Source organism: Netta rufina (assembly GCF_964035555.1).
Source record: "Netta rufina genome assembly, chromosome: 1".
Lineage (NCBI taxonomy): Eukaryota > Metazoa > Chordata > Aves > Anseriformes > Anatidae > Netta > Netta rufina.
This window is the reverse complement of record NC_140123.1, coordinates 14,861,079-14,875,658: the sequence shown is the minus strand read 5'-3', so window position 1 is coordinate 14,875,658 and position 14,580 is coordinate 14,861,079. Positions and strand designations below refer to the sequence as shown.

The 14,580-nt window shown below is 40.3% G+C and overlaps 1 protein-coding gene across 1 annotated transcript in view; it reads right to left on the bottom strand.

Moving 5' to 3' along the window:
• Window positions 1–14,197, bottom strand: part of CEP126 (centrosomal protein 126) — a gene marked incomplete at both ends in the record, with an annotated part of 43,802 nt that extends 29,605 nt beyond the window's left edge. The window contains 4 exons of the mRNA XM_084306126.1: window positions 2,499–2,604; window positions 3,983–4,128; window positions 12,827–12,957; window positions 13,757–14,197. Coding sequence (XP_084162252.1) covers window positions 2,499–2,604; window positions 3,983–4,128; window positions 12,827–12,957; window positions 13,757–14,197 — 824 coding nt within the window. The remainder of the gene's footprint in view (window positions 1–2,498; window positions 2,605–3,982; window positions 4,129–12,826; window positions 12,958–13,756) is intronic.
• Between the last annotated feature and the right edge of the window lie 383 nt (window positions 14,198–14,580).

Genomic DNA, 14,580 nt, shown 5'->3' with positions numbered 1-14,580 from the left:
GGAGCCAGGAGTTGGACTCCATGATGGTGGGTCCCTTCCAACTTGGGATATTCTTGGGATATTCTCGATGCAGCCATATTTGTCTTACATGCTTAAAACAATATTCATTTTTTTTCTTTAGAAGAGGACTTTTGATGAATTCTATGCATTCTGTTGCTGAGGGAGGGTAAATTATAATGATGATATATATATGTATTGGTTTAAATGCTTACAGAATTGTAAGAATAGACAGAAATATAGAAAGGGATCTACTGCCTCATTTGAGTAAGTTTTTTGCTATCCCCAAATTTTGGGGACTGTTATACATATTTAAAGGTTTACATCTCACAACTGGTGAATGGTTACTTTCTGAAAAAGCTTTTCTGTATCAAAACTTGCTTTGCTTTACTGTTTTGGAAGAAATCTATTTGACCTCTAAGAGAATGTTACACAATTTTTGGAACCAAGTCTGAATACACAGAAATGCTACTTTTGTGACCCACACAGGGAGAGAACTATGGCTCCCAGTCAAAAATGAACAGGAACTGCCCAGTGCTAACATTTTCTGCAACAGACTAAAATAATCTGTGCTGCATTGCGTTTGTTCAGTTTAAATCACAGTGCTTACAGTGGGTAAGGCGTTGTGTGAGATGCAGACAAAAATGCTTACTGTATTTTCTGTCACAAGGAAGAAAGATAAATTATGCTAGCATTAGAATAAGCAAAGCTTTATTTCATAATAATTTGCACACTTTGCCCCTTATAAAGAAACCTTTATGGCGACAACTTAATTCTTTTTCTGTTATTTCTGTACCCACATTGTCCACATCCTCCTTCACCCACCTCATATGGCTACTACCCAAGTCTCCCAGTTACTAGCTGGAGAAGAGGCAGCACATTCTGTGGCAGGTTCCAAGATATTCATGTGCTGTCTTACCAATACTGACTGGCTTGTGACCCGCTAATCAAAATAGGTCAATGTGGACACAACTTTAAAGTGTTTTTCATGCTGGGGTCACTTTGAATAGTTTCTTCCTTGCATAATTTCAATTTTCAAAATCAGAGAAGTAAAATTGTATTTGAGATTCTCTATCTCTCTCTTGGATTTGGTTACTAGGGGATTAGAGCCTGTAAAGAAATATCTTAGAATGGTTTAGGTTGGAAGGGACCTTAAAGATCATCTAATTCTAATCCCCTGCCATGGGCAGGGACACCTCCCACCAGACCAGGTTGCTCAAAGCTCCATCCAAACTGGTCTTGAACACCTCCAGGGCTGGAGCATCCACAACTTCTCTGTGTAGCCTGTTCCATACAAACAAATAAACTTAATTTCTATAAGAAATCAAGTTACAGAAATGAAAATCAAGGAAAGAATGCACTACAGTTCTTATAAGATAGCGAATTTAAAAATGATACATTATAATATAGTGACAGCAATGTAATCCTGTAAGAAATTAAGCAAAGAGTTAGTGGTTTGAAGATGTTCTGAGAGAGACCTGTGAGCCCTTGAAGCACAAGAAGTTTGTAGAAAGTTGGGAAATAAATAAAGAAATTTTGATAGTAGGGGGAAGACACAGAGTTGCTGTCCTAAGCCAAGCCTGAGTGAAATGAGACAAAGGAATGGGTGCTTCTGTAGTGTTCAGAAATATCTACATGTTTTTACCATAATTTCAACTTGTATTTGGCAGGTAGTTTTTCCTTTTTGTTGTTGTTTTTTAATAGCTACAATCCACTGGACACAAACATTATCTCTATTCTGAACATCTGCACAATTTACAGCATGTGCAGAATAATTATAATGATAGTAATAACAACAGCAGCAACCAGAAAAAATAAAACACTGAACTGAATAGTTGAAGAAATGTGTGTTTGGAAAGGTGATAATCAGGAAAGAGTATCAAATATAGCAGATAAAATATACATGTAGAAATGTTCTGTGATAAGGCAATGCATCTTAGAAAAAGTGCTCAGGTAGAGTGAAGAGTTTGGGATTCAACTTGTACGTGATATAAGAAAAAATTACAGGGCAAATTGTTATCAAGATGTTCAAGATACATATAAGGGATGAGAAATCGAAAGGAGCAACAGCTGGAAAGAAGATAAGATCATGGGATGAATATGAAAACAACACTATCCTTGACTGTCAAAAGAGAAAAATGTGGATGAGAATAAGAAAGTATCTTGACAGAGTACTTTATACTTCATGTACTTCAAGCAGATGGCTTGGTAACCATGACAGTCTGAGTCAGGCACAACTGAACGGGGACCAGGTTCACCCTGACTATTCCCAGAATTCTCCTGAAGGGAAAAGGTTTGTATCATCTCCTCTGCTGTTGTACCTACTGCACGCAAACAGCTTAAGGATGTTTCATAATATTTTCATTGGAACATTTCACAGAAGTGCCTTCTTTGCCACAGAAAGACGGCCTGCAATTTCTGAGAGAGTAATCATCTGCTGTTTATTGAATACACCAAGTAATTTACTTCTTTTGATCATCAGAATAAACAAAAATGCTTACCTGAAGGTGGTTTTGTTTCTGCTGGGCAAGTACAATCCTGATGTTAAAACTGATCCTTTAATTTGTTCAAGAGCTTCTTCTAGCTGAAAAGCTGCTTTTGTCTGGACTAGAGTTATCAGGATAAAAAACACAACGGAAAAAAAAAATAAATTGGAATATTTTACCATACATGTTTTGGTTTAGATTCTTAAATTTGGAAGCCTAAACCCAGACTGTTACAAAAAAAAAAAAAAAAAAAAAAAAAAGTGGTTTAACATTGTTAGGCATGCCGGAACATCTCATGTTCCTCTGAAATAAAACCCAGTCTATTTAAGTGTTTATTGCAATGCATTTAGTCAACAGTTTTTCTATTTGTTTTTCTACTGCACTGTTGAAAAAGTGGGTGGTTAAAAAATCCAGCACTAACTTTGTTTTCACATCGTGATTATTATGTCCATGCACTAAGCCAAAGTTATGACTTGCAGGTGTTTTATAGAGGCCAAATTGTGACTTAGGAATTGAATCAGTGGAGAAAGAAAGAGTCCAGACAGGCACATGGTTTTGCTTCATACAAATAAGCAAACATAGGATAGAAGTGGCAGAGACAGAATTGCTATTAAGGAAAACCAAGAAAAAAATTATGATTCATTATCATTGCTGCACAGTCTGGGCTGTCAGTAGGGCTATGAAGAAGAAGCCCTAAAACAGTACCATTCTATTTTGTTATTTTAATCTGACATTTGATCTTGAAGTCAGAGACATTACCTCACAGCTGGCGCAATTGCAGTTGGAAGAGTAAATCTGTTGAAGAATTTCTAAGTAATATACCACATCTTCAGAGTTTCAACACTGGAAAGTTGACTGGAAGTCAGACTTGGCTGAAGCTGTTAAGAACTCCTGCCAATCTGCCCTGATTCCAACTCAGAAAGCAGGAACTGCATTGCTTCGATCATTACTTCCCAGCAGTGAAAGAACTGCTTAAAAAGCTGACTAATTCAGCAAAAGTTATGTAATACAATAATATACACTAGGACTGCCTTTACTTAATGATAAACAAAATGCATATTCTTGAATATTTCACATTCAGGGCTTCACACAGGGGATTATCACACTATCCCAGTAACTTTCAATGGCCTTGTAACATCTTATACACAACTTTGAAATCGCAGTATTAGAAGCAGAGGACACTGCAGTGAAAAATTGGGGGAAAAAAAGGAAAACACAATATCCCTGGGAGCTAATTACATGCTGTGATTGGAATATAAAGAAATATCTCACAATATAGTATTTAGAAACAAACAAAAAAACAAACATGCTGTTATTTCATTCCTTCTACCACTTCTGTCATAAGAATCAGACCTGTGCTTCCTGTCAGTTATGTTTTGCTTATTAATTCAATTAATTTGAATTAAGTTAATTGTTTTGTTTTGCCTTAACTACATTTTATTAGCATAAAAAAAACCACACGTGTATTGTGAATAATGTCTAAATTTTAATTTACAAACCTATTTGTTTGTGCTGAGAAGCAGGCAGATGAGCACGCTGGAACCTCTCAGTTGCTTCTTGAAGTTTAATCCTCCTCTGTTGCAGAACTTTTTCTCTTAGTCTCTGTTCTTTGTCTTCTTTTTGCTTTCGTCTTTCTTCAAAGGCTCTGTATTTAGGAAGCAAAAGTAGATGATACCCATGTTTTCTAATTACATGTACAGAAACATCAGCATCTAGTTTATTATTTTGTGGTTTTGGAACGGAAGTTTGCTTGTCCACAAATTAAATGTGATAAATTTCAGCACAGTTGGATTATTATGGTTAGACTGAACCTAAATGGGACAGTGGGTTATGAAGAAGAGACACACCATAATCCTGTTACTTTGTTAGCGTCAACCAGAGATGTAATTCTTTCTTATACATGAATTAACATGCATACTCAAACAGTTCTTGTCACCAGTGTCATTTTCACTACATTCTTTACATTACCACCAAAGTCTGTCACAGTGGGCAAACCTACAGGAAGGTGAACTACAATTACTGTGTGTGCGTGCCTTTAAGGAGCTGTTGAGGAAATAGTTTAAGAGGTGTTTTCAGAAATAACATACAAGAACTACAGCTTTAACCTAGAAATGCATAAGAGTTAGTATCAGCTTCCAATTGTTGAGAAACTTCCTGAAAAACAATCAGTTTAGTAGCACAAAGTGGGATAATAGAGTGGTGTGAAACTATGACTGACTGAATCTGTTGTTAATATCATATACATTTAAAATGTGTCCTTCAACCAGCTGGAAAGCAATGCAGATTCTGATTGAAAAAAAATCACAAACTTCTTCTGTAGGCACAGGTTTGTTGAAGCTATGTGGAATTTTTCTTCTTGCTTACAAAAGCCTCAACTTTTGCTGACAAACTTAAATTGGTTCCTTGAGTAAAACATACCTTCTATCAGTAAACTCATTGGCACAGTGCCTCCATAGACAAAGCAATACTTAAATACACAACTTCTAATGAGTCTGCCATGCAGCAATCACTACAACTGGAAGCAAAGCTGCTCCTCAACAGAGTTACTCCGTAACTCAGGCTATTTGATTTATTCTTCCCTTTTCTTTCTAGGGAAAAAATTCAAATATTCAACTTTAAACTCCCTAGTATCCCTTCAAAATGCTGCCAATTCACCTGAGAAAACAAACAGGAAAGTAATTTGAAATAGTAGGGTTTTGGAAGTCTAAAGGCAGTAAGTGCACAGTAGTTAAAAAAATAGGAAAATATCCAACTAATTCCCAAATACAACTTTTACAGGCATATCCACTTTATTACACCTGAAAGCCAAAGAGTAGCAGATACCTAAGGAACTTTTGCTATTTTGAAAACACAGATATGCACAGTTGTCAAAACCCACTGAATCTAATGTCTGACATTTCCCAATTTTATGGACCAATTATTGCATTAACAGCAAGTGAAGGCAAAACATGTATTTTTTGAAGTGGAAATGCACTGTAAAGGGCTTCCATGCAGCTATTCAAAACTTACGTTGCAAGTAACACTTAATAAAGTTACGCTTTCAAAAATCCAGAGGAATTCCTAAGTAATTCAAGGTAATCACAGAATCACAGAATGGCTGAGGTTGGAAGGGACCTCTGAAGATCACCTTGTCCAACCCTACTGCTGAGCAGGATCACCTAATCTTTTCTAGAGATGAAGAATTACAAAGCTCTATAGCTCAAATGAAGAACAAGACAGCAGACTGACTTATGCAAACCGAAACTGAATCATAGAATATGTAAGGTTGGAATCCACCTCCGGAGGTCCAACCCCTGCTCAAGCAGGGACACCCAGAGCAGGCTGCCCAGGATCATGTCCAGGTGGCTCTTGAAGATCTCCAAGAAGACCCCACAGCCACTCTGGACATCCTGTGCCAGGGCTCCCTCACCTGCACAGCACAGAAGTGCTTTCTGATGGTCAGAAATAGTATTAAAACATGATCCCATCACTGCAGGTTTCATTTGCAATACCTCTTCTCAGCAAGTAGGAATAATTTGACATGAGGCATGAGATGAGGCTGGACAAGCAGTTATCCAAAACCAGAAAAACCCTTCAGAGAAATATACCCACATAACTTTAGTTGTTCATATAATCTAAAAATTTCAGAAACAGAATGAGAGTTTATTTTCAGCTTTCAGTATTTCTGTGTTTCACTTGGGTTAAATAGAGAAATATGCAATATTATATAATTTTTATGTTGACTGAAAGTATAGGAAAATCACAATTGAGGAAACAGACATGCTTACCCCAGAAAGTATTTTAAAAACATTCTTCTCCATCTCCTTAATATTTCTAGAAGCTGCTCAAGAAAGACTTTAGTTGAACTATAACTGTTAAATTCAGACATGTGGGAAATTCTACAACTTCGCACCTGGAATAACTCCAGAGTATAACTCCAAAAAGGAATGAGCAAATTCTGACAGAGCCTTTCACTATTTATTTTTAAAGGGATTTTGGAGTATGACATAGCTGCGCTCTTCCACATTCCTTACAGCTGGAATTAAAAAAATACTCTTGTTCCATATAGCTGGAAATGGGAAGGTACAACTGCTGATGCAGTCTGGAGTAAGACATGAGGGAGAAATAGTATTTTGTTTTAATTGGAAGGAAATGTATCTTTAAAGATACTCAACGAAGCCTGCATCATTAACTTCTTGACCTTACAGAATGTAAATTGGGAAACCCAGGTGCATTATGTAAAAGAAATCATTTCACAAATGCACAACGACATCTTACAGAAAACCAGTTAAAACAAATGTTTGTCCATCCACCAGATGAAGCCACTAACTTTGGTTCATATCGCAGATGTAATATTGACAAAAGAGCATGGCTTTAAGATGGGGAGTTAGCAGAAGAATTTCCTGATTGGTGTTTTTTTAACCTGGTTTTTCTGTCTACTATAAACAATCCGCTGGTGCAGCAATTTTTGCAACGGCTGCCAAAATGTTTATAGCAAATTTGGAATACGAACCTTAGAAGATTTAGCATATACAGACATTATGTGGAAGGTATTTTCATGCTAAAAACAGTGTAACCAGACGGTAAAACTATTTCCTGGTTAATTTTATTAAATTACCTTCACAGTGAAGTGATGGATGCTATAGTCATAGGTGGACTAAATGCTTATTACTGCCTTGGATGAAAAAAAAACACAAAACAATATATATATATATAGAGAGAGTGCATTTGGAATGCTATGAAATGAACCTTTTGATACTGAGGTGGTGATATTCATCAAGATACAAATATCCTTTGTCATACCTTCATTGCAAACCAGTGCACAATAATTTAAAGTTGATGCAGAAGGGTATCTGTACACTTAATGACTACAGCAAGATCAAGGAAAGGGTAGAATGGGGTGTCACACTCCAAATGTTATCCATGAGCAAACAGGAAATGCCCCGTATCATTAAAAGGTTCCGTGGAGGTTGCTCGTAAATCAATTATTTTATTTAAATGAAATACTCGCCAGGGTCATAGGAACACACATTAACTGTACTCTGTCATCTTCTGTGATGAAGATTTGCTGAATGAAAAGGGACAGCCCCAAAGTGCTCTACTGGCTTCAGAAGGACTGACCATTAGGGCTCACAGGGGGCTGTGCTCCAAAACGCCCCAAGGGTTCACAGCAGAGATGCCCACACTATCCACCAATTTGCTGTGCTCCAAATCTCTTTTATCAGTGAAAAGGAAGCCTACCTTATATGAGCCAGGATTTTTTTTTGTTAGGATAATTCAGTTCCTAAGGGACTAATTTGGACACCGTTAGCCCAGATATAATTGTTACTGAAAAATAATAACACAGTTGGAATATTTCCATACAGATAAAGACTCAACAATAGTAATAATAGTTGAAACTGCTATTCACATGCTTAGTTCCTTCCCATTTTCTGACGTTATGCTCACTCTTCTCTTTCTCTTCTGGGTCCCAATTCTGGTGCTCCTGGGCTGTTGCAGTGAGTTGTCAGCATCTAGAGTCCCTTCACCAGGAGCAACACGATGTTTGTGCTAACGCTTTCTTCTCCCTCACCTTAGGATCCACTTGGAGCGTTTTTGTTTGCTGTGATGCTTTTACACCTTTGCTCTTCCTTCATGCATCTGCAGCCCCACAGTCCATCTAAACAGTCCACACAGGGAGACTTTTACATGTACCACATGCCATTTCGTTTTTCTCTGTTACCCCTAAAGTCAGTTTTGCCATCTCCAGGTCTGCATTTCTTTAACTGACTAGCGGTGAGTTGTTTATAGCTGCGGGGTCTCCTGTGCCAAGCCTGTGTGCCAGCTCTTATCATCCCGAGCCTGCATTCCTCTACGCCTCAACCTGCGCCCCCAGATCCTGAGACCTCTGCTCTTGTACCAGGCCTGTGTTTCTCTGAGCTGTGTCATCAGGTTGGTCGTAAATTCTTCATCCTGCACAGACAGCTGCTTGTTACTGCTATCTGTATAAAACCATGCTCATACCATAAAAAGACAAACAACGTGAAATAAATTAGCCGCAGATACCTGGTCAATTAGAAAAATTGCTGTCCCAGCTAAACCAAGCAAAACGAAGCTGCAGGCAGGTCACGAGAAGTTCAGACAGAGCAAACTTGACAAGCCCCCAGCCTGAGACCTTGCAAAGTCAGCACAATCCTGTGGCCCGTCTGCAGCGGTGGCAGCGCTGGATTACAGGTCAGCGTGGTTGCACTGACCGCTGCTTTTTGCAGCTTCATTCTCATGTAGAAAGCAATACCAAATTCTTAACACTTGGTCTCCTCTGCTTGCCAGGTGCTAACAGTTCCCTCACATTTCTGGCACTAAAACCTTTGTGTTTCTCTATCAAAAACTGAACTTAAAGAGCTTTTATTAAATAATCAGTGATAATCAGCCAGTAGGTGGAGCACAAAGCTTGTGCATACATTGAAAATTATTATTTTCTTTTTTGAAAAAAAAAAAAGCAGCAGTGATTAGATTGAAAACTGATACAAACTGGGAAAATATTTCCTTCCCCAATTACAACAGATGGGTTAGCTATTCAGATTTCAAGGTAATTCAAAACACTGACCCATGGCAGCTGACTGCGGGGTTTATTTAAAAATGCACGCACACAATTGCATAAGATTTTCTGCTTCCTGACCCAACCATCTACCTGCAGCCAGTAACCTCACGGTGAAATGGGATATGCACTTTGCAGAGCAGTACCAGCAGGATGGCTGCAGTTCCGTGCATAGAAACACAAAATATGATCTCCTATTCATTTCTATAAAGTATGTGCTTAGTCAGTAGCTCTTATTTCTGAAATACTGTTATTTAAACAAAATATGTCAGCTGCTACCCCAGAGCTCATTTAATTCTTAAACTGGTCTTGAAATTGCAACATTACGTATTAGCGAGACAATCGAGGAGTGACTCAGGCAATTTAAGTGAAGATAATCTGTGTGGCTGTTCATTATGTTGAAGGACTGTTGTTAATACAAAACGAAGGAGTTTGGTCTGTACAAGGATGCAAAGAAACTGACAGCATCAGATAGGATGTAAGCATGGGTTCCTTTAAGTATTCACCTTGAAAAAGATCTGTGACTGAAGTTGTTGAGGCTTTGCTTTCCAAAGCTACACCTGCTTTTTTTTGGTGCAAGTGATTTTTTTTTCCTTACTAATATATTAATTAACTGAGCACATCTTGTCAGAAGTGGATGATTTTTAATGTTGAAGCTGCTGCATTTTAGATGTATTGACAACAGGTCAATACAATCTGTCAGGTAAAATTTCACTACAAGTCCATTTAGAACAGGTGGAAAACAAAACAAAACAAAAATTGAAAAATTCAATTTGCAACCTCTCTGCATATGGAGATCTCCTTAGCTTAAAAAGTGTTGGGCACTAGAGGCTAACACACTTGGCCCCATACTTGGTATAAGCATGTTTAAAGATAGACTGGTGGTGGTTCTTCCAAGAAGAACCCAACAAACCAACTCATACACATACACAAAAGACCCAAACGTGTAAGTTTTTCTTCACAGTGCAAAACAAGGAGAAAGAACCTAAATAAAACAAGATTAAGAACAGAGCAGAGGCTCTGCTATTTCTTCCCTAGGTCTGTTTGTAAGAGGAGATTCACTGCAATTGCTTTTCAGGAGAGGCTTTGTAAATTTAAGGGTGACCTTAAATTTGGCCATGCTTGACCAACTTGATAAGCTTCTACAATGAAAAGTCTGCCTGGTAGGTGAGGAGAGACCAGTGGATAGGCTACCTAGACTTCAGCAGGGCCTTTGACGCTGTCTCCCATAAGATCTTAGTAGACGAGCTGTTGGTGTATGGGCTGGATGAGCAGGCAGCGAGGTGGATGAAAAGGGGGCTGAAAAGCCGATGACAGGATGGTGACCATGGCACCCAGCAGTGCTCCCCAGGGGCCAATGCTGTGTCCAGTCCTGTTTAGCATCTTCTCTAATCATCCAGATAATGGAGCAAAGTGTACCCACAGCAAGTTTGTAGATGACACAAAACTTGCGGGAGAAGTGGATACACCAGAGGCCCATGCTGCCATCCACAGGGATCTCAACAGGCTGGAGAAGTGGGCTGACAGGAACCTCATGGAGCTCAACAAGGAGAAGTACAGAGTCCTGCACCTGGGGAAGAACAACCCCAGACACCAGGACATGCTGGGGTGCACCTAGGTGGGAACCAGAAAAGCAGAAAGGGACCTGGGGGTCCTGGTGGGCACCAAGTTGAACAAGAGCCAGCGCAGCAAAGAACCCTGACAGTATCCTGGAGTTCCCTCCTTGGAGATCTTGAAAAGCTGTCTGGACATGGTCTTGGGCAGCCTGCTATGGGTGTCCCTGCTTGAGCAGGGGTTAGACCAGATGGACCCAGAGGTCCCTTCCTACCCCAGCCATTCTGTGTGAAGGTTAGAAGTAGAAAACAAATTGTCATATTAAACAGTGCATTTCCGTCTCCTCTGTATATTTGAAAGGAAAAAAAAAAATCAAGAGAAAATTCCAGTTTTGAAATTATAAAGCAACTGTGCCAAGAATAACTTCTGATACATGCCTGCGAGCCCTGTCAGGGAGAATTTAGGATGCTGTCAGGTGAGAATGCGGAGCTTAAAGAAGTCATGCTACCCTTGAGAAACCATCATCATAGCTAACACCTTTACAATGTGTTACAAAGCTAATGGATCTTAGCTCATACACAGGTTTGGGATGTAACCTGATGGCTGATCCATCAGAAGATAAATCACTTCCTACCTCCATAAGTTTTGGCAAAAAATATTCGATTTCAATGAACTTTTGACTTCTAAATTGCTTTCCATCATATATGCAATGGCCCGAAGTTTTGAATTATATTTCACAGTTTATTAATACTGTATGCACTCACTACCTTTTTAACATTAGACAACTAACTCATTTGCAGTTAGCAGAAGACTTGTCACCACAGATTTCCATCTGAACTGCTTATGACACTTGTTTTCAGTTACCACAAATGGAAACAATTTCCTTCTATGAATACCATACCTACATTTTTAACTGGCTCACCTGGGTAACTTGGATTTATACTGTTTCTTAAGGCCACAATGAATTCATATGGAAATGTATTTATGTATCGACGAGCATTAGTTTAGCTACCCCAGTCCATCAAAAATATGCAGGCTGTCTAGTGCTTGCTTTTCCATCAGAGTATAATATTTCAAGCCCAACATATGATAAATAGTGTTCGTCTGAGATGCATGGTGTTACAGGAGAATGGTTCCAGAACACTAAACAAGATATTCGATCTTTCAGCTGAGGCTCAGTTTATTATCTGCAAAGGCTGTGGATCGCACACGGTCTTTAATCACTCCCAGGTGATACTACTGCCTCTTCCATTTTTCTTTATATTTCAAAATATATGCAGACAGCACATTATGCTGGGCTTTTGTGAGGCAAAAACAGCAGTAAAGCAGTATCTACTGCCTCTAATGACTTCTCAACCCATGTCAATAAATAAATGTTGCACAGCAAATCACCTGATATGGGTACTATGTGGGATAAGTGTTTCAGAGAGTTAACACTAGGCAGACAAAGCTGGTCTGAGGCTGGGGCTGGCTCTGAAATGTCTCAGGGAGGAACCTATCTGTCTCTAGAGCACACAGCATCAGCCCCTTGTATATGAGAGTATGACCTAAGTCCCAGGGAAAAGCCCCCTGTGCCTACCAAACTACCCACACCTCTGCACTGAAACATCTCAGTGTACAATTTACTTCACCTATTTGTCACAGAATATTTCACGACATTGCATTTTCACGTATGAGGAAATGCAGGATATTCAAAGTTCCATTAAAAATATCAGTACATAATAACTTGGTGAAAAATATACTGCTTAACTAGGGAGACTTAGCATTGCATTCATTGGGCAGTGGGATTACAAAGCCACATCCCATAGGGTAGGCTGTCCAGCTGTTGCTTCATGCACTCACTGCATACACTTTAGTAAGCAGGAACAATGGCCTGCCTGCTCTTACCGTATATCTGAGCTCATGTGTTACAACTGAAACTAATAAAAAATGGAAGTGTATAATAAATGCAAATCAGAGCCACAAGAGGACCTGATAGTTACCTAGTTACCTGTATTTTATACAATAAGAGGTGACTATATTGGCTGTCCAAAGAATAGTACCTCTGAATATTCACCCTTTATAATTTATTTGTCCTTTAGAAAAAAAAAAAAAAAAGGCCTAGATGCCTCTTGATCAAAGCACTGAGGCTGCTTGGCAAAGTGAATATGCACACAATAGAAACATATTGACCTGTCTCAAACTTCTGACTCAGTTTTTTATGATCTGCAACCAAGGAGCCCTAGCTACTTACCTTCTTCTTCTGTTTGTCTCTATCAGATATTTCTGTGCCTTACTCCGAAACAGCTTTTGATCTTCTTTCAATGCCCAGCGCTCTTCTTCTAAATCCCATCCAAAACGAAATGTTAAAGCTCCGTCCCTAGTCTTGTGTTAAGGACAATGGGAACCGTATCCAAGAGGTCGTTACCAGATGCGATAGCCTGTTTGACTCGACATGTCTTTTTGGGAGAGGGCAAACTTTATCCATAAGATACAAAATTGATATGCCATTTTACTAACTATGCAACAGTTGGTCCCATAAATATATATTATGGTCATATCTCACTCAATGTTCATCCAGAGAAAAAATTTAATTGCATTTTACTACTTCCAGCGATTTTAACTGATGCTTTGCACTCACTTTTTACGATATGTGCAGATGAAAAATCTCACCTTAGTCTATTTGCAGATACATTTTGATGTTCTTATCTAAATTTGTACCATATGGATGCTTGTATCACAATGAAGATGTTTAAAGAGCAAAAATACCTCCCCTCCCCCCCCCCAATATATAAAGGATTAGTTGTTTACGTGGTGAAATTATCTTTGTTGGATAATAACAACTCTCCACAGAGTCACGCCTCACTGAAATAATGCCTTAAGTAGTACAGTACAAGCAGAGCTGACAACTTGTGTCAGTACATCTTACACCATTACTTAAAACTGCAGAAAACACAGATTTCCCAGTGAGGATGGAAAACATAATTCCCAAGGGCAGTATCTCTGAGAAGAGGGAAAACAAGGAAGAGTATTATGGAAAAGTTGACTTGGTAGTTTGTTGTTAGAGTTGTTTAAAAACAACGGCGGAGGAGTTTTACCCTTAGCCACCTCTGAGGCAGCCCCTGACGGGGGGGATGCTGACGGGGATGCCACCGCCATGTACCGATACCCCACCACCCCATACCTTACCACCCCATAACCCCACCACCCCACTGGGGGTCCGGGCAGCCCGACGACCTCGGCAGCGAGCAGAGGTCCCCGCTGCCGCCCTTGAGGTCGCCTCCGTGGTGGGCTCCTTGAGGGCTCCCCCGGCCACCTCAGACCCCGGCCCCGCGGCGGCGGAAGGATACGCGCCGGGATCCGCCATGGCATCCCCCTCGCCCGCTGCCCAGCGCTGGAGGCGGCGGCCGAGCGCTGCCCCGCCGGGCTCCATGAGGCGACCCGGGCCCGCTGCCGCCCTACCGGGGGACCGGGAGCGATTCTCGGCTCTTTTTTGAGGCACTTTAGCCTCGCTCCGCCGGCAACAGGGCCGCCATCGTAGCAACCGGCGACGCCGCTTCCTTCGCAACGGGGCGGGGCAGCGGGGCAGCGGCTGAGGGGACGACGGTTTGGCAGGTGCTGCCATGGGGTGGCCCTAAACCAGGCCGGGCCGGGCTGGGCTATGGAGGTGTCCGGGAGCTGGTCCTTGCTCCCCCGGGTGCCTGCCCACCTCCTGAGTGTATCTGAGGGTCTCTGAGGTCCCACTGGGCTTCCCAGCCTCTCTACAAAGAGCAGGATGCTACCTGATTATCAATTTATTTATTTTAAACCGGTCTCTCGAAAAACCACGTTTCTCCTTTTTTTTTGCAGGGCCAACGAAGCGCATTCCTGAGCCCGCTGCTGTTGATGGGCTTGCAGATCTCTCCGGGGATGTATGTGGAGTCTGTCGGTGGAGAAGACATGGCAAGAACAGGATAAACACTTTTTCAAAGCACAGAATGCAAAAAACGCAATGAAAAATAAATAAAA